This window comes from Manis javanica, chromosome 10 (genome assembly GCF_040802235.1).
Source record: "Manis javanica isolate MJ-LG chromosome 10, MJ_LKY, whole genome shotgun sequence".
NCBI lineage: Eukaryota > Metazoa > Chordata > Mammalia > Pholidota > Manidae > Manis > Manis javanica.
In genome coordinates, this window is record NC_133165.1 from 49,649,769 (window position 1) to 49,673,798 (window position 24,030).

The following is a 24,030-nucleotide window of genomic DNA, read 5'->3' on the forward strand; positions in this document are numbered from 1 at the left end:
AGCAGGTGATCAAGATGGATAATAATGTATAAAAAATTTTTACTGTAAGTGCAACCTTTCAACATCACTCTTCTGGAAAAAATAATTAATGACAAAACTGGTAATAGGTATTCTATATTTATATGTGCTTAATAGTGCTTCTTAAAAATTTTGAAGTATTAGGTTCCTCAAAGCAAAGCAAACAACATATTATTTAAAAGAATCAAAATAGCCTTCGCCTTAAATACATACCTGTGTTTTCTAAGAATTCAACCTAAATCAATACAATAAACTATACTCAGGAAAAAAACAAAAACAAAAACACCCAGGTGCTGAAAGCTTAGTTCATGAAAACCTTTCTATCTCTATGTCCAATGGGATTATTGCTCAATTAACCCTCCAATGACAATGCATTCCAGTAACACTTGGTGTAATGTCATTGTCAAGATAATCTGCAGAGACAGGATTCAATTCCTGTTTTAAGAGGGAAGTGGGACTATACTAGAAACGCAACAGCAAATGCTCTTACGTGCACACACATACTTACTGTATCTAACAGACTTGGATTTCTTTCCTACTTAAATAAATCCCTTGTAGGCCAAATATAATACCTAGTATTTGCAGAGTATTGTATCTAAGACCTGTTTTATTTCTGGTGATACTGAAGTCAAGTAATAGATCCAAAAACTAACAGCTTGACTCAGAAGAACTGAAAAGAGTGTAGAGCATTCCCACTTGACCCCACTTTCCCAAGTCTGCCTGTCGTGACATTCCTTATAGAGGATGGAGTATGTGAACTTCTCAGCCAGTAGTGTCAGAGGCAGGGCTCTGCTCCCTGATGGTGAACACGTCTCCTTATAAGCTTCTCCTGGACTGGAGTGACAAGGCCTTTGTGAGCATATCCAAATACTTTGTTACCTACATCTTACAGCAGCAGTGAACTGAAACAAGGTTTATAATACTGTGAAGTATTTGGTAATCCCATCAGAGGCCCTGAAGTAAGAACTTACCGGAGCCACTGCTGGCCTCTCTGTTTGACACGGCACTTGCAGATGGTAGCAACTGATGTACCTGTGCTTGCTGGTCTGAACGGCTGCTGCCATTTGGGATGTTTTTGTTCCACATGTTCACATTTTTGTAGTTGTATTTGCTGGGATCTCCCCAAGCTGAAGTTCCGTCATCAATCTCCATTTTGCGACGTATGGATTCTGGGGATGGTTCTTCCCAGCCCGTGGGCTCTTCTTCTTTTGCTGGGGCTGGTATAGGTCCTCCCAGCCAGCCTGTCCCAGGAGGTTTGCTTGTAGCTGGTGGGATTCCCCAAGACCCGACAATGTCCTGGTGCTTGTTCCAGTCTGGAGAACTGACTGGCTTTGATGAATCTCCCCACCCTAGAGACTGATTTGACTTTGCAGGGTCTCCCCACCCCTGGGAAGGATTAGGTTTAGAGGACTCATCCCATCCTGATGAATTATTTGGATTTATGTTATTTCCCCAAGTAAAAGAACTCGTTTTACCAAGTTCATTCCAACCAGAAATGGACCTGTCACTGTCACTCCCTCCTGAGCTAGATTTCTTATTAGCCTCACCCCAATGGTTACTCCTTGAAGTTTCTCCCCAGTTATCACTGGCAGAAACGGGCCACCCTTGGTTTGACTTCTGTCCATCACCCCATCCCTGTTTGCTCTTTTGCGAATCATTCCACACGGCCTTATCTTCTTTGCAATTCCCCCACTGATTGCTCTTGACCATTCCTGTAGCAGCAGAATCATCTTCCCATTCCCCCTGGCAGTTTGAGCCTTTGGAATCTCCCCACCTCAGAGCAGGTTTGGGCTCTCCCCACCCTGAAACAGATGAGGTATCATTACTGTTAGGGCTAGTCTTATCTACACATGCCCCTGAGTTACAAGTCTGTGTTGCAGAGCTTCCCCAGGCCTCTGTCCCATTGTCAGTCTTTCTTTCCCCTCTAGGTGATGTTTCAGTATCCCAGGCAGTATTCTGCTTAATAGGAGTCTGTCCCCAACCAGAGTTGGATAGGACACGTGGATCTAAGTCAGTTCTGTTGACAATGCTTTGGAGTAATATGTGCTGATCGATTTTTCTTCTATCTCTACTCTGATTTTCCCCAGTTGCTTTTTCCTCGAGGCGTCCAGTGCTTTCTGTACTACCTTCACTCTCCACTGTACCTCCTATTTTGGCCCACACACTGTTCTGCTCATTTGTCTGAGATGAGGCAGAACCCTGATCCTCTTCCTCAGTAGATTTCCATCCATTTGTAAACTTCTTACCATTGCCATTTGCACTGTCATTGGAATGCTGATTGCTAGGCAGTTTGTTCCACTCCACGCTGGGTATATTAGTGCCAGTGTTTTGTGCAGGAGTTCCCCATCCTCTTCGACTTCCTCCAGAATCTGCACCATTTACACTTCCCCATGATGCACTCTGGGTATTTGCTGCCCCAGATTCCCACACATTTCCTCCTTTATTTGTGTTAACTTGAAGGTTAGTGCCTGTAGGCCCATTGATGCCAGGCTGCATTAGAGTTGCATTCACAGTGTCACCATTAGCTTGGCCATTAGGACTTGAACATTTGTCTCCAGAGTAATTAGAACCATAGACACCCCATGTAGTACCATAAGAGCCTCCACTTTTTGATTCTCCATTGCTCAAGTGAGAAAGGGAAGTGCCATTCATAACCGACGGAGCCTGTATCTGAGGATGATTCATTGTGCTCACACGCCAGGCCCCTGTATTACTAGGCAGTTCATTATTCTGTACTGAACCAGAGTTTGGTAAACTAGAGGTCATAAAGTTAGTAGTGTTATTTGGTCCAGTCATTTCAGTGGTAATATTTTGAGGTTGACCACTGAATGAAACCTTCTGTGTACCACTTACTTCAGATTCACAAGTTTCCTGAAGGCTTCCCCAGGTACCATGGGTAGAAGAGCCACCCACTTTAGAGTTAATACTCTGATTGTTAGGCATCTGGCCTATGGTACTGCACTGATTCGTGATGCCAGAACTACTGCTTCCTACAGGCCCTTTTAGGGCAAGTCCGTTGTTCTCTAATACTGGCCAGGCACCATGGTTGCTAGCTGAATTCAAAGTGCTTGGATTTAACCCTCCATTTGATGAAGAACTCACAGTGCCCCAAGCATTCACTCTATTGTTGCTACTTTCTGATTTGCTCTCAGGAGCATCCATAGAGACCTGACATGTGCTTATTACGGCTCCATGGGAAAACCCCCATGGCCCAGGACTACTTCCATGGCCCACATTATTGCTGCTGCTACCAACCACAAACTTATTTTGGGAACCAAGTCCAGTATTCCGAAGACCATCTTTTTCACCTCCTGTGCTCCCTGAAGCCATGATAGTGATGTTCCTCTCTGATTCAGAACTGGAGGCAGAATCAGCATCCATGCATTCTGAAGCCAACTCTGGATCACTGCCAGGGACTGAGTGCCATGCTTCTTTTTCAGGGGAGTCACTTATAACAGCATTCTTACAGTTTGTGCTAGAGTCATTTGGAGATGACACAGGTCTCTGCTGCAAATTTTCATAATGGGATCCTGAAGTATTGTGGTTTATGTCTAGAACAAAGGAGAAGTACAAAAAATTATGAAGTGTCTGAAAATATACACTTATAATATATTAAGTGTAAGTAGCTCCTGAAAATTAAGAAGATATAATACTTGGCAATATGGTTACAAGGGCATTATTGGTTATACCCCAGCCACCAACTTTCCATATCCAGTAACTAATTCCACATAGGCAGGGAATGTAGAGCTTTGCTCATTGATTTTTATCCTATGAGCCCAGAGCAGTAGTACTCCAGGAACGTAAGAGCCCCTCAATAAATATTTGCTGAATGAACAAACCGTTATCAGTAAGTAAAAGAATTCTGGAGTCAGGAATGACTAGGTGGTATAAATGTATTAGGATAATGGAACAACCCAGGTTTAGAGGCCAGGCATGGGAAAGCAGCAGCTGGGATGCAGCTGGGTAAGGACAAGTAAACAGGGAAAACTTGATGAAGTATATTAGAAAAAGATCCTTTACCATCTTCCCTTTCTTAGAATGGCTTTTCTCACAACTGTTTTGGTTATTATAACAAGTTTATAAGAATTACAAAGCCTTATCTATTATGTTTTCATTTAATTAGTATTCATATTCAACCTGAAACACTGCACACAAGAATACTTTTAGTTTCATAAAAATTTCTTAATTTACCTTCACAGCCACGTTAATTAGAAGGAAACAGAGAAATGATTAATTGATATAAAGATCACAGAATTATAATAATTAAAAAACCAACTGCTGACACAGAAGATCATTAATGAGCAGTCATACATCCTCTGATTTTAGGTTTACTGCGATAAATTATCATCTAATTGTTTTGGTGAAGAAGGGCAGGCAGTTCTAGTGCTTCTGATACTTCCCCAGACTCATCACTCTCATTCAGTCTAAGGGTCTGGTAGTTATAAATTCCTGAGATATTAATGTACGATGCCTGCATTTAGACTGTCTTTAGGGGGGTGCTTATACTGTAATGCTGTGCTAGAGCAGTAATCAGAATCATATGCAGTACTTTTAAATAATACACACACTCAAGTCATGTCCCAGAGTTAATGAACCAACTGCCAGGGGTTACAGGCCTAGAAAATAAATGTACCTCATTGTTATAGTATTGCTAATATGGAAAATCAGATTCACTTTGTATCATTTCCTATCAAAGCACTATTAAGCAGCAAAGGGTGATGAGCTAGAAAGCACAGCAGGCAAAAGGACTAAAGAGAGACCAAAGACATGTAATTCACCAAACAGAAGTATTTTTAAAGTTCCATAAATGATTCTGATTTCCAATCCCTGCTTAACAATCATCTTTCCAGGCTGCCAAATAAAGCTTGTCATCTTTCAGTGGTCAAGAGGACGATTTTTCTCATGAAATAAAGGATACCAAAAAAGACAGGCAGTCTCTCTGGGTAAAAACCAATCAATACAGTAGCACTTACACAGCAGTAGAGTCACCTGCACTATCAAGCACTTTACATGCCCTTCTGTCCCTGAATGCTTTGACACTAGAGCACAGGTGTTACCTTCACTTTGTAGATAAGGAAACTGAGGCTCAGAGGTTCATTTGTAGAAAATCAAGTGAGAAACTCAAGATTGCTCATTAGGTATAAAGTAAGGTGTCTAAGAACACTGCTGTATCTCTGGAGACACCTGATTCAAGTCTGGACTCGTGGTAGTAGTTTATGACCAAATCTACCAAATGGGGACACACAACAGTACTTCTTTACCTGGTTGTCTAGTTAACCAAACTGTCATATGTACTCAGCTCAGTGCCGGCTTCAAATAAGTGCTCCACGAAGGGCAGATTGGCATAGTGGTTAACAGCACAACTCTGAAGCTAGACTGCTTGGGTTAAAAAGCTGCTCTCCCATTTATTAGCTGTGTGGCCACAGGCAAGATCCTCAATCTTTCTGTGCCTTAGTTTCCCCATCTATAAAGTGACAGCAGTAACAGTATTCACCTCACATTTGAGAATTAAATGACTAACAATTAAAAGTGTTTTGAACCATATCTGATCCAGATTAGGTGCTTAATAAATGAGGGTCATTTTTATCACTAAGCATATTAATGATTGTGTTATTTTTCAGTCCTGTCTCTAAAGCACATTTTTCATTTCGCCATGTCTTCTTCACAAAGAACAAAATGAAAAATCGTATCACAACTTGCTTATTTCACACCTCTGCTTAGATATCTCAAACAGAATGCTAACCCCTGGATTATACCCCACAGGCACCTCCTCCCAAAGGAAGAAAATAATCCTGATTATTTACTAGTTTTCCTCATCTCAGCAAGTTTCCTAAAACCTAAGATTTATGCTAATTCCTTCCTGTGCCCAGCAAATTCAAAACATCACCAAGTCCCAAAACCACTCATTTTTCTCCAAATCTAAACAATCCACCTATTACTATCCTTTTCTTACACACTGTAGCAAAAGTAATTTCTGCTGCCATTATTTGCTTTTTCCTGTGTGTGTGTGTGTGTGTGTGTGTCTTGTCACTTCCATATAGCAGGAAGAAAATAAGATTAGTAATATTACATAAACCTACCTAAGGTGAAAATAAAGGAGTGGACCTGGAATTTAACAATGAAACATCAGAGCATTCCCATAAAAACAGAAAAGATAGGAATGTTTGTCATCAGCTCTAGTACTCAATCTTCTGCTGGAAGTACTAACTGATGAAATATGACCTAAAAACAAGGTAAACATGGTAGAAAACAAAAAAGGTTAACATGTAGAAAGCAACTGTTTTCCTTTAAGCCAGGAATTATCAATGAGAAAATATGATGGAAAAAAAGATGCTCACAAGAACTATAATGAAACTTGGAATAAAGCTAAGAAAAATACTTAGTCACATATTAGATTGTACTGCAGACCACAGAAAGCAACTTGAGTAAGTATAGAAACTTGTTTCTGAATAGGAAGATGTAGCAATGTTCTAAGTTTAATTCAGTTATTAAGAAATTGCTAACAAGAGTCTGTAGCTTGATTAAAGTGACTTAAAAATTCATGTAAAACAAAAGAGAGAATAATACAAAAGAAATCTTAGAAAGAAGAGTCACAGTGGGGGGTAGGGGTAATTGCTCCATCATGCAACAAACAGCATTACACTGCCAGCGTACAAAAGCACTGCTATTGAACAGGAAAGTAATCCAGAGACAGACCCAAGAACATGTCAAAGGTCAGCATTTTAAATCAGTAGGAGAGAAGGAATACTCAGTACTTGTATTTTTAGTTTTTTTCAAAATAATTTATCAAAACAAAGTTTTCAAATTTATCAAAAATAATTCCACATGATTAAAGTGTTAAAAGATGAAATCATGAAGTTATTCATGAATGAGTATTTTTTGTACATAAAAGCAAATAAAGAAACATAGAAAATATGACAGATTTGACTACTTACAAAAAAAAAAGTGAACTTTTATGTCAGAATACATCAAAGGAAGGAAGAAGGAAAAGTAAATAACCAGCAAACAGAATACATTTTGCAAACCCATTCTATCACTTTTAATAATAGTAAAAAATTCAGAATATGGTTGTGACCTGGCTTGGGAGGTAGCAGTGGTCTAAATTTGTCTTTTGCTATATACTCCTATGTATTTAGGAAAATAAGGAGAGACGCCATCAGTAATTATTAGTTAAAATTCTGTTTTTAATCTACTCTATACTTTCAAAAAAAAAAACCCTAAATTAAAAGGCTATTTTGAAAACTGCATTTATCAAGGGCGGAGCATAAGGACCTTTTGGTTACAAAAATGTAACTTAGAAGTCTAAGAGTCGAGGGTGGGTGGGGTGGGGAGACAGATACTTGCTTAACTAAAGGTATAAAAAGGAACAGGACTCCTTAGCAATCACAACTAAACTGTTTCACGGAGAAAGAAACTATTTCAGAATTGGAAGAAGTCAAATAATGTATTTCCCTTACAGAAAAGGAAGTCAAAATCCACCATTACAAATGATCTGGAGGATAAACATACAGGAACATCATTAAGAAGATGATCATTAAGCTTTTCCAAGAAATAGAAACAGTAATATTGTAAAATGCTGTGCTGGTGTGAGGAAAGGGGGCAGTAGCTGAGTTTTACTGAATGTGAGGTATAAACACTGCACTAGAGTACTGAGATTTGGAAGACTGTACTTTACTGACAGCATACGAAATTCAAAATATCATCAGCATCCTACTCTCATGCAAAATTACCTTAGAAGCTGGGGGCAGCTGCAGTAACCATGCCTCAAAAAGAATACTGCACAATTACACAAGATCTATTCAAAAGGTCAGAAAGGATATATGGGGGCAGTGCATACAGACTGGTGGTAATTGAAGTGATTTATAAAGAAATGGCACAATTTATTCAGGAAGAATTTAGGGCCAAGAAAATTTATGTATTTTTCTTATTAAACATATTGCCTGTAACAAACAAAATAATATGTGCTTTCTGCTTTAAAGACTTTTAATCTCACCAAAAGGAAAAGACCTTCAGAAATAAATAGTACTTAAGTTTTATTTACTTAAGTAGTAACAAAAGTAGGAAATGGTATAGTTGGGAATATGAGCAAACCTTAGATGCACAATTTTAAATAGCACTTAAGTGAGAAAGTTCAAAATGTTTCTTTCACCTATTCCAGCCTCTAGTCCAGAGGTTGGCAAACTTTTTCTATAAAGGCCTAATTAAGCAAGTATTTCACGTTTTTTCACCAGATGGTCTCTTTGGCCAGCTACTCTGCCCCTTTAGCTTGGAAGAAGTCACAGACAGGTAGATGAGTGGGTGTGACCATCTTCAAAATGACTTGGCCGAAACAGGCTGCAGGTCAACGTGCTCTAGATAAAGAATACACAATGTAACACAGCCACATGTAACGCATGGATCGTGAACTGTTTCGACTGAAAAATGGAGCGAGGGTCATGAGGAGACAGCTATGAAGACAGCCAGGAAGGCTGCTGCTCTGCCCAGATGGTCAGTGCGTCCACCAGGTCAACAGTGGGGGCAGCACACGGCAGAAAGCTGAGAGAGATCTTGGAGTTAAAACCAGCAGGGTAAACCAGTTTCCTGTGAGACAAGAAGAGGGAGAGTCAGCATGTTAAGACTTCTTGATGGATGACTGGATGAAGAATAGAGGGCGCCAATCTTTTGAGCAATGGAACCCAGAAGGAGAAACAGGTATGTGGTGCCACAGTGAATTCAATTTTGAACATGCTGAGTTTGAGGGGCCAGCATCAGCTGATGACATCTAGAGGACATGAACCTAAAGTGGGGAGAGATTTGAAACAAAGCCACAGGAGGTAAAAAAATCTGAAAACTGGTCAAAGAAAAATGAAAGAATGAAAAAGCTTTAAGGAGGAGGAAGTGATCAGCAATAAAAAGTGTAGACATCTATTAATAGAGATAAAAATGGGTAAGTCTGTTCTTTAACACAATTAAAAATAAAAAAGTCTGAATATAACGTTCAGAAGACCAGTGACCTTAGTAAGGGCTATCTGAGTCAAGTGAACCAGATTACGGAGAACTGAGTTATGTGAAGTAATGAAGAGCAAATACAGACTATTGCTTTAGGAACTGAGAGAAATTCTTTAACAGCCTCAACAGAATAGGGTTTAAAGGAATTTTTTAAAAGGATGACAGAGACCTGAATGTTTATACACCAAAGGAAAGGTACAAATTGAGAGCAGGAAGTGGAAGTTACAGGATGGCAAGGATGTATACCACACTGAAAAGACAGTCAAGAGCACAGATAGGATCAACAGTGCTTTAATCTTTAACTCTGGAAACTTTAATGTTACCATTTACTCATTAAACAGCCCCAATTCTTAGTCATTCATCATTATAGCTCAAATGCCTTTGAGCTTCTTTTTTAAACAAGTTCAAATGTAGGAAAAGAGATAAACAATAACAGAAAAAACACCCACATACTCCTCCCCCTTAAATATACTACTAACACAGTAGAAAGCTACAATGTACCCCTTCTCTGATTACACTATATATATATATGGGAAAATATTAACTGTTGGATTTGGGTGGAGGGAAGATGGGTGTTTGCTGCTCTATTTAACTTTCCTGCATGTATCTTGTCAGTCAGATGATAAAATTTGGGTTGAAAACTGGCCAGTAAGAATAATATTGCTGCCAGCCCTGTTAAACATACTAATCCCCCGCTAATCTTTTATTAACATGGTCTATAGGCCACCCCTTCATTCAAATAAATAGAAGGTGTATTTGGACAATAGCAGGGCTTGGGACCTTAGGACTCTAAGGAATCAACTGCAAAAGAAAGGTCTTAAAATGTTGATTGACTGAGACCATCACTGAGTGTCTGAGGTAACAGTCACAAACTGGCAGCTCAGCCTGCAGTTGTCTGGTTTGATCAGTACAGGGTTCTAAAAACTTCAAATGAGAATGTAAATGTATTTAGGCTGGGTACAAAATCAAAATATTTACCACAGGTCTCATCATTCCTTTTCATCTTTTACTTAACTTACCTGCTAGTTTGTGAAGGCATTTAGTTTGTGACCTGATTAAAAGCACCTAAACTCATCTAGGTACTATCCCCACTCCGATTACACTGCACCAATGAGAAATGCCTTGTATGAGGACAAGGAGGCACAGCCAGTGTTCTTCATTTTTACCAGGAAAACTTCAAGCAAATTTCTATGACTGTACTATGTGTATTAATTAAAATGCCAAATCTACTTTTGTTCAGGAGAAACAAATAAGCCAAACACAAACAGACAAAAATGAAAATAGGATTATGTTCCTATGATTACAAAATACATGTAGTTCACAACCTAGAGTTTTCATGTTTCTAGGCTGTTGCTCATGCTGTTTATACAAGCACATACTCTTATTGATCCCTAGGCTAATTTCAAATTTATAAAATAAAGGTGATACTATCTAATCTGTAAAATGAGGATTAAATGGGTTAATACAGTGTGTGGGTCATAGTAAGAACTCCATAAGGGTTAATTATTATACCACTTTTCTTCTTCTTCTTCTTCTTCTTAACCCTTCAGGAGCCAGACAGACTGGTCTTGTCTTCCCTGATTTACAGACACCCAATGGCCTATCACGTGGCTAAAGTTTCTATCATGATTCTTAGTAATACCTATAAAGATAATTTAATGTAAATATGTGACATATGCTGGTAAGTAGGGATTCACAAGATTTTAAAAAAGACAGAAGCACCAATCTGTGGTCTTCTGCAGAACGCTTTACTTTCACCAGCTGCATTCTGATTGGGGATTTAATTCCAGACCTCAGATTGCTGTATTCTCTGGACCCTGACCTTAACACAGTCCACCCCACAGTCCTTTCAGAATCAGGCAGGACATTTTGCCTTCTCAGCCTTTTTTTGAAGGCATCTTCCTATGTCCGGATCTTTGGCCTTCTCATCTGAATGTACACCTCTAACACTTGGATTTTTTGACCCATACCCATTTTTGAGAAACAACATTGTTACACTCCTGTTGTTTCCATTTCAAAAACAGCTTTGCTTTTTCATTTACCAAACTGAAAAAGCATATTTAACATACCACTTTCTAAATTTATTACCCCACTTCCCTGTTTATTTTGTTAACACATACTATCACTTAGCTTACAGTAGTAGCTACTCAAGCTTATTTGCTGTATTAAAAAACTTCTCCTAAAGTTTAAACCTTTTTTATTATGCTGATAACTCAATATATCTGCTTCTAATCTGACGCCCCAGATGAACTTCAAGATAAATTATTAATTGCTTGGCATTTAATATTTCTAAAACCAGACTCTTCTTCCCAAAAAGTGCAAGCCCCTACTAAGCTAGTTGCTTTAACACATTACGTGATTTAATCCTCAAAGCAACCTTACAGTTTGGGTACTACTGACCACACTTTACAGACTGGGAAAGTGGGTCAGGTGTGTTTTAAGTGATTTGACCAAGCTTGCACAGGTAATAAATAGCTAAAGGGGCAGAGTAGAGAGTAAATATTAATGCAGGAAGATAATTAAAGTTTATATCCTCTCTAATAATAATAAGCTTCTCTAATTACCTATGCTAGAAAAGAATCACGTGTTCTCTTCCTCTTTATCTACTCAGTATGTTGCCAAAGCACAGCATGCATGTTACAAGCATAGCTCTGGAATCAGATCGATGGGAGTCCAGTCTCTGCTACTTAATATTTGTGTGAAATACCATAATATAATGCACAGTAGTTCCTAATATATATAAGAAAGCACAGAGGAAGAAAGAGAATAACTCTAACTGGGACACTTAGGAAAGGCTGCTCAAATGGGATTCAGACACATGGAGCAATTAAGTAACCTGCCGAAGGTCACACATGCTGGTACAGAGATAAGTTAGACTTAAACACCAGGTCAACTTGGCTCTGGAGACTTTTTGTTCATAACCAGGATGCTGTGCCAGTTTTCATGTATGGGAACCTTGATTCTCCTCAATTCTCTAACTTTTGGTAAAAAAAAAAAAGCTTCAAAAATAGTTCAATAAATGAATGGGCAAACCAACCATCAGAGCCTATTCAAAACATGTTGAAACAAACTGAGTTTTGAGAAAATTATGACCACATACTAGATTGATTTTTCTGCCTCACCATCATTACTGAAGTAGAAAAGCCATTCTGACGCAGTAACTGAATGTATGTGCTGTCAGAATACAATTTTCATGTGTGGCAGTCTTTTTATGGCACATAGTAACTGGGTGATTGTGGCAAGGTGAAAGTAAGAATAACTTACATCTCAGGGGGTGCTGAAGATTAAGTGCAGTAACACGTACAACTGCTTGGCACATAACTTGGGGCAGAGGATACTCAATTTTAGCTAGTCTTATGATTTTTAGCTATAAGCTGCTTATTAAAATGGGTAGAATCACTTTAGAAGTAGGAGGGGCAGTTAACCATACAGGAAACACTTTAAGATTCCCCACTTATAATTCCCTATACAGAATTCTTATTTTGCAAATACATACCAAAAGCCATGAGTTTATGAACTTGCTACACTGCTAATGATGACAATTGGAGTCTTGTAAGAAATGCCTTCTCTCACCTGACTCATTTTTGCTGTTCTGCACCTCTCCGTTAATTTGTGGCTGTTGATTTGTTAAAGCACTGCTTTCTGACTGGCTGCTTAACACTTTAACAGCAGATCCCAGGTTTGCTGCTATGACGGGAAAATGCTGACCCCTCTTTAGAAGCTGTTTGTGTTCCTGGTGGCGAAATCGTGGTGGAACTTCACGAGGATACCGAGGCAAGGCCTGTGGTGGCTGTGGCTGCGGTGGCTGCTGCTGTGGCTGCTGCTGTGGCTGCGGCTGCGGCTGCGGCTGCGGCTGCTGCGGCTGCTGCTGATTGTTGGCTGTGGCTCGCTTGGCATTATTATTAGTGCTGGTTGCTGTGGAAGTGCCGTTATTAGAGTTGGCAGGCTGAGGCTGGCTTACACTGGGCTTTATCTGTTCTGGCACTAATCCCAACAAAAGAAAAGGGGTGGAAAAGATTAGCCAGTAAAGTGTACCTCCATAGCAAGCCATCTAAGTAAAAAGGTGCTAAGAAAGCAATCCTAAAGGAACATTAGCTTTCCGTGTGTAGAGAATATCCTCATTCACAGGCTCAAGTTTTCTTAGGAGAGATCACTGCCCAAAGTCAAATTTTACTTCACTAATTACCTATCCCTTAAGGGGCATGGAGACCATTGTCAGGTATTCCTGGCCTAGATGACAATTCATGTTCACTGTGTCTCTCCCATATTATTCTGCGATCAGGGAACAAGCACTGATTATACAAATACAGAACTCACAATGACAATAAAGACAAGAACAAACATGGCAAATCAAGTTTTGGTGATCCAAAAGAATCTTCAACTCCCTGGTAACTGCTCTTCATCTGCCTCATTTTTAATGTGTTTGGTCCCTATTTTTCATCTTTGAAAGACAACACATCAAGGATAGAGAACCACCTGCCAGTTTCCTTACAAGAAGGCTTATAAGGAAGTTTTTTTGTGGTTAAAATGTAAGGTCTGAATCAAATTAGACAAACTCAGAATAGGGAAGTAAATACAAACACAATAAAATTAAATCTATGAGCTAATCAAAATTGGAGAAATAACTTGGATACCCAATCTTAAGCAAATCTGAGAAACAGCCATTTGTCTGTTGTATGAACAATCAAAAACTACAGTCAGTTTTGGGACTCCTAAATGAGAGTAAGCAAGCAAATAAATTGATGGCAATGCCTTAAGTTAGTGAAAATATACCCGACTTCTAAAACTACCAGGAAGCAGCAATGCATATGACCTTTTGGTGCCAGATGGATCCAGGTTTCAACCACAGCTCTGCCTTTACTAAGCTTTATGTCTTCGAGCCATCTGTGTAAACCTGACTGGGCCTGTGATCTCTTCAGCAAAATGGGGTGACACCTACACCTTGTAATGCTAAGGTTACATGTTAATGCTTACAGAACACCAAACACAAGACTATATAAACAGTGAGCTATTTTTTAATGACTAGCACAATACCACCCTGTACTTCTGTAACAGTTTAATGTTTCTGGGAGATTTTGATGCACCCTCAGACATGCCACTGTGTCTCCATGGGACCAGTGAGGACACTGAGAGAAAACTCTGTTCAAGGGTTAAAAGCCCTAGGCCTGAAATTTAAAAGGCCCACCACTCACTAGCTGGGTTATCTCTGTATCTTTTTCCTTATCATACAGTACAGTCTTCATCTAGCCCCCATAGCTACCATAATGTAAACACTCAGTAAACAGAAGCTATTACTCTGGCCCAAATTAAAGAAATACTTATCAAATGCCTACAATGTATGACACCATGATAGTATTGGTTACTGGTGCTGTTTCCAATAGTCATTCAACTTCCTCTCACACACTCTCAGGTCTAGGATCTCCCAGACTTAAGTCTAGCCTCACTGTTGTCTTCTTTCTCTGAACAACTGGTGGATTTAGTCTATATTATTAATACTTTTTAATACGTGGTTTGGCCTCTCTCTTTTTTTTAATGTGGCTGATTTTTCTGAAGTAATACAAACAAACTTTAATTCAAGAGGAATCATACTGAAAACATAAATAGCTGTTGCTTGGAATCCTTTCCATTCTTCTTGAAGGCAAATGAAAAGCCTCTTATTAATAATTTGGGCCAAATACATTCTAGGCCTAATTACTTTATGTCTGAAAGCTTTGTCTCCCAGACAATTTAATGCTCCTAGATATGTTCCTTTGTCATGAGGAAAATAAGGCACTAGAATATTCTAAAGGTACTAGAATATGCTAGTACCTTCGAAATCAAAGGAGACAATAAAGTGTATGTAACTAAGACATTTAAAGGAACATAAGATGCTAACTCAGCTTCTACATGCTTAGTGCTGGGCTCAGCATATCTGGCAATTGCATGTAACCTTAAAGTGGTACAGTTGCCCACTGCTGAAATACAGGGCAGCTGTCTGCTACTTAACTACTAAAAGGGGAAGACTGGATAATTTAATACCCAAACAAGATGTTATCTATGTGAAACAGCAGAAGGAAAATACCCTTTAATACATTCAAGGAATTAGAAGACAACCTACATGCGAACACTGTGATGACCAACATGAAGACATGTACAGGAACCCTAACACTACATCAAAAAGTGATGGGGAATTCAGAAACAATATCTACATCTATCACCCAGCAACCCCACCCCTACCTCAAATTCAAAGAACTGTTACACTTCTTACTGGTAAAGTACCACAGGCAAAATAAGGCTAAGCTAGGTACTTGCTCACTTCCGGGGCCAGAAAACTCACTAAAACCAGTAAAAACATTAGGACAGTAACTATTTGATTATAAAACCAAGTAATGTGAAATAAAATTTCAAAGGTAAAAATGGAAAGTATAGAAGCAAACAGTGTATGGGCTGATGGCAAGGATGGGGTTGCTGGATAAGATATAAATATTGAATAATTTTGGCTATCATGTACATGTAGTTAAAATTTAGGCTAATTATGTCAGGAAGTATCCAAACCACTGGAAGGCAAAAAATGAAAATAATAAAACCTGATTTGCTCAACAGATACAAAAAATGCAATAGAAATAATTATTTCAACATTGTGCTTAATATGAAATACAAAATAAGATACCAAGCATAAGCCCCAAAATAGGTTATCATAATAAATGTGACTGGGTTAAATTCACTTGTTAATGGAAGCTCTTTAACTTAATAAAAGCTCTTAAGTCTGTTAAGAAAAACATAAGGAATGTATTTTTGTAAAAATCACCCCTGCAACAAAAAAACAGTACAGGAAAACTGGGGGAAAAACAGAGAGACACATATACTGCCAAATAAGATTAACAAAATTTAAATGAAAGCAGTATTAATATCAGATTTTAAAAATTCAACAGGCAGTAAAAAAGGTATTTCATATTGATAAATGAAACTAAAAGATATAAACAGGTAAGAACCTTTATACAAAGAGTTAGTATCAAAACATGTATTCCAGATGAAGAAAAACAGAAAAAATATAAAAACCATATACCTTGAAAAGTTTAATAAAATACCTTTTTTGACAACTATCCTTGAAACAGTAATAAAAAGTAAACACACACAAGCACACCATCCAGCCCTAAAGAAAACATCAATGAAGTGTAAACAGAAATAATATAGGTATTTCTGAATTACAATGCAATCACAGTAGGAACAAAAAAACTAGCAAATGAAGCTGCCTTAAATAAATTTTGTGTTGAAGAAATAAATACCAAAACTACTGCAGGGTTATCAAGAAAATAGTGAAAATAATATACATACTTTAAGATATATCTAAACCAGTGCTCAAAGAAAAATTCACAGCCTTTATTTTCAATAAACAGGAATGAATATAATGTATCCAACTCAAGTGTAAAATGAATTAAAGAAAGAAGAAAGGAATTAGAGGTAGAAATCGATGAATTTACAAGTGAAACAATAAACCCAAGGCATAGTTCAATGAAAAAAATCAGTTAACCTAGCTCTTAAAATATGAAAATAGAAAAAGAGATGATTTTCTAAAATTAAGATATCTCTTTAGGCTCAACTCTATAAATAAGTTGAAAACAGGAAAAATAGATTATTTAGCATAGACAAAATGGAGAAATTTATGAAATCACCTAGTAGGATCAGAAAGTTTCACTGATCAATCCTACCATATATTCTTTTTTTATTAACATACTTTAAAGAAACATTTATCACCAAGTCAATGCTACTTAAATTGTTATAGAACACAGCATAAGATGGGATAAATAAATCAGACAAAATTTAAGAAATCCCAAACAATGGGGAAAAAGAAATATAAATAGCACTGGGAATTTAAAAAAAAGACATTAACTTCAAATACAGATTCTAGAAAGACAAGAAAACACTATCTACAATCTAAACCAATAAAACAGAAAACACAGCTAAAATAAACAATGTTCTAGAATATGGCTTGGCAAATCTTATCTGTAAAGCATCAGAGATAAACACTTTAGGTTTTGCAGGCCACAGTCTTTGTTCCACCTACTCTGTCATTGTAGCACAAAAAAAAAAGTCACAGGCAATACATTAAATGAATGGATATGACTGTGTTCCAATGAAACTTTATATACAAAGACACACAGTGGGCCAAATTTGGCCTGTAGACTCTAGTTTTTCATCTCTAAGATATAATTTACCAGAATGAGCTATAAAGGAGAAGATCCTCTAGAGTAAGAGAAGGTTTTATGCATCAGGTCCAGATGACTTTATAGGGAGTGCGTATATAAAACCTCAAGAAACATAGTATCAATCTCCAATAAACTGTTCCAGAACAAAAAATAGTACAGGTTCAAAAGACTGGCTGGATTCAAATTTTGGCTCTGCAACTTACCTACCAGCTGTATGGCCATGGGCAAGGTACTTAACTACTTTGTTTCTTCATCAGTAAAATAGCATGATAAGTATTAATACCTACACCATGTAGGGTGGTAGTGAGGCTTTAACAAGACAATAGATATAAAGAACTAAGACTAACCCCTGGAACATGATTAGTACTCAGTAAATATTAGGGATTACCATTACCATCTAGGTGAGAAAAAGAGGAGCAATAAGGATGAACCCTAGGTTTCTGGTCTGGAACCTCAGCAGGCAATGGTAGCACTGACAAGACATAAAATAGGAGACAAAAATCAAGTTTGGTAAGAATATGAGAGAGGCTGAGTTTATTTTTTGATGTTGGGCTTGTTGTTACTATTAGCAATTCTCCATTTTGGCCTTAGACCCCTTTACACTTTTAAAAATTATTGAGAACACCAAGGATCTTTTGTTTATGTTGGTTACACCTGTATTTACCATATTAGAAATTTAAAAAATATTTAATTCATTAAAAAATAAACCCTTTACATACTTAAATATGTTTTGAAAAATAATTTTCCAAAACAAAAAAAAAGTTAGTTTAGCACATGCATTGTTTTACATTTTTGCAAATCTTTAATACCTGGTTTAACAGAAGGCAGATAGACTGATTCTCACATCTGCATCCAGTGTGTTACTCAGCCTCAGGCAACCTCTCAGGAGTCCTTAAATAAACTCTGAAAACCACTACTATCAGATATGTGTAGAATGCAAGTGAATAGATGGTTCTAGAGTTCAGTAAAAGTTTGTGGCCTGAAAATATGGATTTAGGATTCAGCAGACAGGTGAAAAAGAAGTCATGAGAGTTGCAGAATGAAAAGCGATGGCAAGACCTAAAGAGTAAGTTTAAGCAGCAGACAGAAAAGAAGTAAACAAGTTGTAACCATCAGAGGCAGGACAGGAGGACTCATTTATTTTAGCAAATGGCCTCATTATCAATTTGATTACTCAAGCAGAGATCTCTTCCTCAAATTCTCCCTGTATGTAGATCTAGTCAGTCAACAGGTCCAACAGATTATCTCCTGGATATAATTCAAATGCATCCTGCAGTGATTGAGCCTCTCATTAATTTACTCTTAAAAAAACCTCCTAATTTGTTTCCTGGGCTTAAGTCTTGACCCTGTCCCCCATGCCCCTCTCATTTTCTCCCCAAATTTATCATCTCTCTGCCCCAAATTATCTATTGCTAAAATGTTTTCAGAATTAATCTAAAGTCCTTCACATGGCCTCTACCTACCCTTTTCCAGATTTATATTCTATGTCCACATACATCTCCTCTTCCACACCAAATATTTGCCATTCTCCAAAAGGTATCCTGCTTTGTCATGCTATTCCTTTTGCCTAAAATACCTTGATATTTTCTTGCAAATATTTCCATTTTTCCTAGGCAACAACAAATTGCTGCCCCCCACCTCAGCTAATCTTAGAAGCATTTTATGATTAGCAACTTCCCCTCCTCTACTCCCATAAAACTCTTATTCATCCTTTACTTCGCACGTACTCTGTAAGTGCTGGCTTCTTAGTTCTCCCCTTTATCAATGGCATTCCCAACACAAGCACAGAACATGGTCAAGAACTACTTGCCTGAATGAACAATTTAGTAACTGTCAGCATATGTGAGATGACTGAACCTGAAGAACAATGCAGAATGATACTGAGGAGGAAACTTTGTGGAACACCGACATCTACATGGCAGAATCATCAAGAACCAGTCAGAAAAGAAGAGGAACAAAATATGATCAAGAGAAGTAGAAAGAGTAAATACAACGATGGCAGCTGGTTTGTATGCTGCTGAAGAGAATAACTCAGTGGTTACAAATCTCTACTCTAAAATAAAAACCAGAGCCAGTGTCCAGAGAACAAGATGAGTTCAGACAATGTGACTGCTAATGTGGAAAGACACCCTATCAGTTATAACATATTGTCCACGATATCAGAAAAATATTAAGAATTTCATTCATCTAATATAAAATACACAAATCCACTACACTTTTTTATTTTTACATTTTTTTGCCATACTGTGGCCTAACTGGTCTTTTGCAGAGTTTAAAGGAAATGGGCAAAATCTGAGTTGGCCCAGAAATAAACAAGTTTTTTTAATTTTTAAAAAGGAAAAATCATTTATTCAAAGAATTTAAACCAACATATTCCTAAATTGTCCTCCAAATCAAGACTTCTTCCCAATCTGTGAAAGAATGAAATGAACCAATATTGCAATTAAATTTACTTGCTATTTCATGCATTTTCTGGTATTTCTTATGTAAAAACACCCTATCATTCTATATACCTAAAAAAAGTGTTCTTAAAAAGCCTATGAACTGGGAAAAAAAAAAGCACAGTAATTGTCTTACATTCAAGTAAAAAACCAAGGAGAGATAACAGGTAATTTAATATCCAATGTTCTAAAAATACCGAGTTTTAAAATTATAAAGATAAATGTTATTTTACTTACTCATTATTTTAAATATTTACTTACTTAGATCTTTAAAATAATATTTTCTAAATGCTATTTTAATAAATTTATTTCAGAAAATAATAAAGGAACTTCCTTTTGGCTAGCTACAAATTTAATAGAAACAACAGTTTAAATATGAACCAACCATCAACCACCATGGATTACTACCAAATTCCCCAAATACCAATTACCATCCTTAATCTCAAGCCCCTCCTTTATTCTTATCCTTCTTAAATCTATACAATTTAGCTTTACATAATAGTTTACATATTGGCTGCAATGTAAATCTGAAAATACTGAGACAAATAATAGGGATAATATACACAAATGCCATTTAAAGACATGATTTCACTTTAACATAATAAAGTACTAAATTGACCTCCAGAAAATAAAACCACATACAGATTTGCATTTAAATTCTTGAAAGGATGAAGTAGTTAAAATTGCCAGTTTTAAATACTGAATAAGCAACTGCAGAATGCAGACTGCTTTTTAAGACTTTTTTTGGCAACTTATAAATTCACCTAAAATTAGTATTTCTAATCTCAATATGTACCACTATACAGGCAAAACAAAACCATCAACTTAAGCTCTCTGAGGACAAGATGGCATGTACAAAGGAAAGCTCCTCAGAAAATGTTATTCTCACACCAAAGAGCAATATAGGATTCTAAGTGATTTATATTTTATTTTTATTAAGAAAAAATTTCCTACATTCTCAAATGAGATTATGCCTAAACAACAAGATTAAAGTGTACTGAAGCAGTGTACTAACAAGCTAGGGTTTTCAAAAATTCAAAGGCAAAATTTCTAGCTGCCAAATAATCAGGTTAAATGCCAAATGCTCAATGCTTAAAAAATCCTTATAATTGTTCAAATGATATTTATAAAATATAAGTGTCATCTATAGATAAATATTCTTTAAAATTTTCATTACAGGGATTATTTTATGCTCCTCAGAGACACAAAATAAAATAACTTTTGGAATAAAGGTTTAACAGGTAACAAACTAGTGTATTAAATTTTAACTATCCTTCAAATAACATGACATAGTATTTATCTTTCTTCTCTACTGTTATTGTTTCTAATATGTTTTGCACTTAAAGAATTTGCCTCGTGATCAGAAGTAAACAGATCCGGTGAAATCAATTCTTCCAGCTTTCCTGATGAATAGCAGCAGCATTACCATATTGGGACACAGACTTTCAAAAGGCACAGATCTATGAAAACCATAAAGCAGATGAGAAATTTCTTTACACCAAGGAAATCCAAAGAAAGTTGTGCTTTCCCACACTGCAGCTTTCAAAGGGAAGACATAGTGCCACTCCACTGCCCTGGAAATACTGCCTGCCAACTTCCACTGTATTTGAGGCCCAATAACTTGAATTCCATCTCCTTATATTCTTGTATTTTAGAAGGTGGGGGTCAGGAAGGGAAAGAACCCAGCTGCAGATGCAAAGAGCAGTTCTATTCAATTAAAATGAACTTATAAATTCAATTTATTTATAACATGACCAAACATTGTACTGCTACAAAAATCCTCCTCATTAATAAGCATACAGAATGATTTATAGTATACTTCCCCTGTATAATATACATCCCCCCTCCTATACTAACTTCAGTCTGTTCTAGAATACTGAAGGGCCCTAAAGGGCACAGAGCAGGAAGTATGGCTTTTAAGCTGATACACATAGATGCAGTGCTAGAATTTTTGTTGTGGATAATGACTGCAGTTTCAAGTGCCACCAACCAATCTGGGAAATACCTAAATGCTTGCCAATCCTTCTGCTAATCCTTAGCAAATCGGTTTAACAGGATATGGCTGTTTTATAAACTTGAAATATAAGACTTAAAAACTAATACAAAATATAACAAACCATATTTCCATTTTATACAGGTACAAGCAAATATTATTGTTAAAAAAATTCCTAAGGAAAAATATCGAACAGCAAGATATCATAAACAAAATTCAGTTTTTGATAGTTTAAAATTAGCAATCAAATTTAAAACAAATATTACACTGAATTCAGTTAGTTTTAATTCATTCACAGACCCTAGAAAATAAAGAAGTTTTAGGGAAGTCTCTGGGTCTTCTTGAGTAAGCACCTCATTCTGCTCCCTTAAACTCTATTTTCCTACTCAATGCAGAAGTAGGAACTCTATTTTCTACCCAAACACCTCCCATCTTAAATTACCAACAGAGAAACAAAGCTGACTTGTCTCTGATAAAATCCTCTAAGTTTAAATCAACAAGTAAGGTATTTCCCTGAGCATCATTAATGAAAGTCAGGATGAAACCACCCTAATAACAAATTTTGCTCTTCAGCAAGGAATCTGAGCAAGGTATATCTGTTCTAAAGTATAGATTTTTAAGAGCTGGAAGATACGCACATAATATTCACAATATGATGTTCCAAGATCTTTGGTTAATCTGTCCATCAAATCTTGTCCAACTATGTGAGATTTTGTAAAGTGCTGCAGGTAAAATTGTAGTATTTCCAAAATATATCGCTTGGCTTTAGCACATCTGCATATCAATAGGTGTCAGAGGTGGAAAGAAGTATGGCTTTAGTGCATTTGCATCATTCCTCAAGAGTGGAGAGAAGTTCATCTTCATATCAATGGGTAATTACCTGAGCAATGGAGGACTTCTCTTTACCTGAGAGGTGAGGGGGAGGGCTGGTTTTGCTTCTGCTGGAGCAGGAAAGCGAGAAGGACCCAGGCTGCAGTTTGAAAGCAATAAACCAGTTTTAAACTTTATTTCTCCCTTTGACTAATTCAATTTTTAGAGGCATTTTGCCCTGGGATTTCCTCTCCCTGGACTTACAAGTGGAATGATGCAAAATACACTTTTCAGGTAGTACGTGCTTTATAAGAAAAAAAGATTGCCCTTAAGTATCCCTTTCATAAAAACTTAAAATTCTAGAAATTATCCCCAAACTTATGTAATTAGAACTGCTATGGAGCACTTGTTAAAAACAGATTCTTTAGCCTCACAAATGTACTAAATTATAATTTTATGTTTTAAAACAAATATTGCATGTGGTTCTCATGTCTGAGTAAATTTGGAAAACTGTTCTCATAGATACTGTAGGAACAACGAACAAGCTTTTGACTTCCATTTGTGACTCAAAAAAGAGACAATACCTAACAATTCAACCGGAAGTTAGTAACAAGAACCAAAAAGTACCCAACACACTGCAGTGCTTTTAAAAAATTTAAGGAGGGTCACAAAAGTTATACAATTAAAGAATTGTTGTAAGTCACTAAAGATACAAATTATTTAAGAAATTACAGTATGGTTAGCTGATTTTTTTAAATTAGAAAAAATTAAGTTCAGATAAATCCAACAATACTCTAAAATGTTGAAGTATTTAAAAGCTTTCAGAAAACACAGGCAAAAATTTTTCTAAATCCGGAAAAATGCAGGTTCCCTCAATAAAGGTGAGTAAAGGAATCAAAAGTAAAAAATTGTTAAGTTTGACCAAATAAAATTATGCAGTATACTTTTTCAAGGTGTGTATGTGCGTGTATGTGTATTCCAAATTAAAAGGCAAACTGGAAAACATTTGTTCTTTGGAACAACTTCAAGTAATCTATTCTCTTCCTTCCCACTGCCTACCTCAATTTTCCCTAATGGAAGGAAAAGAGGTACTGTTCTGGTTTAAGGCTGTTAAACCGAACATAGGGAAGCATTCAACAGTCACTAGAGTTTAGGACTGGAGTTCAGGACTGGAGTTCAAACTAAGAGCATAAGAACATTAGTTAATCCATTCCTTCTTCTGAACTTACATCTTCACCTTCTGCATATGCACTCCCTATGGGATCTGGTATTGGCAAAGTTTAGATATTTCTGCCTGGTATCTCATCCTCAAACATATGATATAGTCCACAATGTTGGAAATATCTGCATCAAACACATCAGATGGAATGCTAACGAGCTTATTATACAGAGAGCTCGTGTAAGTTGATAACAAACACTTAGGCACAAGAGATAAATGGGCAACAAACAAAAATGGGAAATTCTTAAGAGGGAAATAGTACAAGTTACTGAGCATCTGATTCCATTTTAAATATAAACCAAAGCAATAAAATGCCACTTTTGACCTGCCAAACTTACAGATGATACATCACATGCTCATGTTGCAAGCTATTCC

The 24,030-nt window shown here is 36.9% G+C and overlaps 1 protein-coding gene across 10 annotated transcripts in view; it reads right to left on the reverse strand.

The window, feature by feature from the left end:
- TNRC6A (trinucleotide repeat containing adaptor 6A) overlaps positions 1 to 24,030 on the reverse strand; it is a 112,438-nt gene that overhangs the window by 39,183 nt on the left and 49,225 nt on the right. For 4 of the 10 annotated variants that reach the window (XR_005054131.2, XM_036991984.2, XM_036991982.2 and 1 more), the window contains 3 exons: positions 17,587 to 17,664; positions 12,580 to 12,990; positions 990 to 3,569 (listed from right to left, as the gene is read on the reverse strand). Coding sequence is in view for 9 of the 10 variants with exons in the window: in XM_036991984.2 (XP_036847879.2) it covers positions 990 to 3,569; positions 12,580 to 12,990; positions 17,587 to 17,664 (3,069 nt within the window). In the remaining variant the exon portion in view is untranslated. The remainder of the gene's footprint in view (positions 1 to 989; positions 3,570 to 12,579; positions 12,991 to 17,586; positions 17,665 to 24,030) is intronic. The other 6 variants (XM_073215398.1, XM_036991987.2, XM_036991988.2 and 3 more) reach the window with 3 other exon arrangements.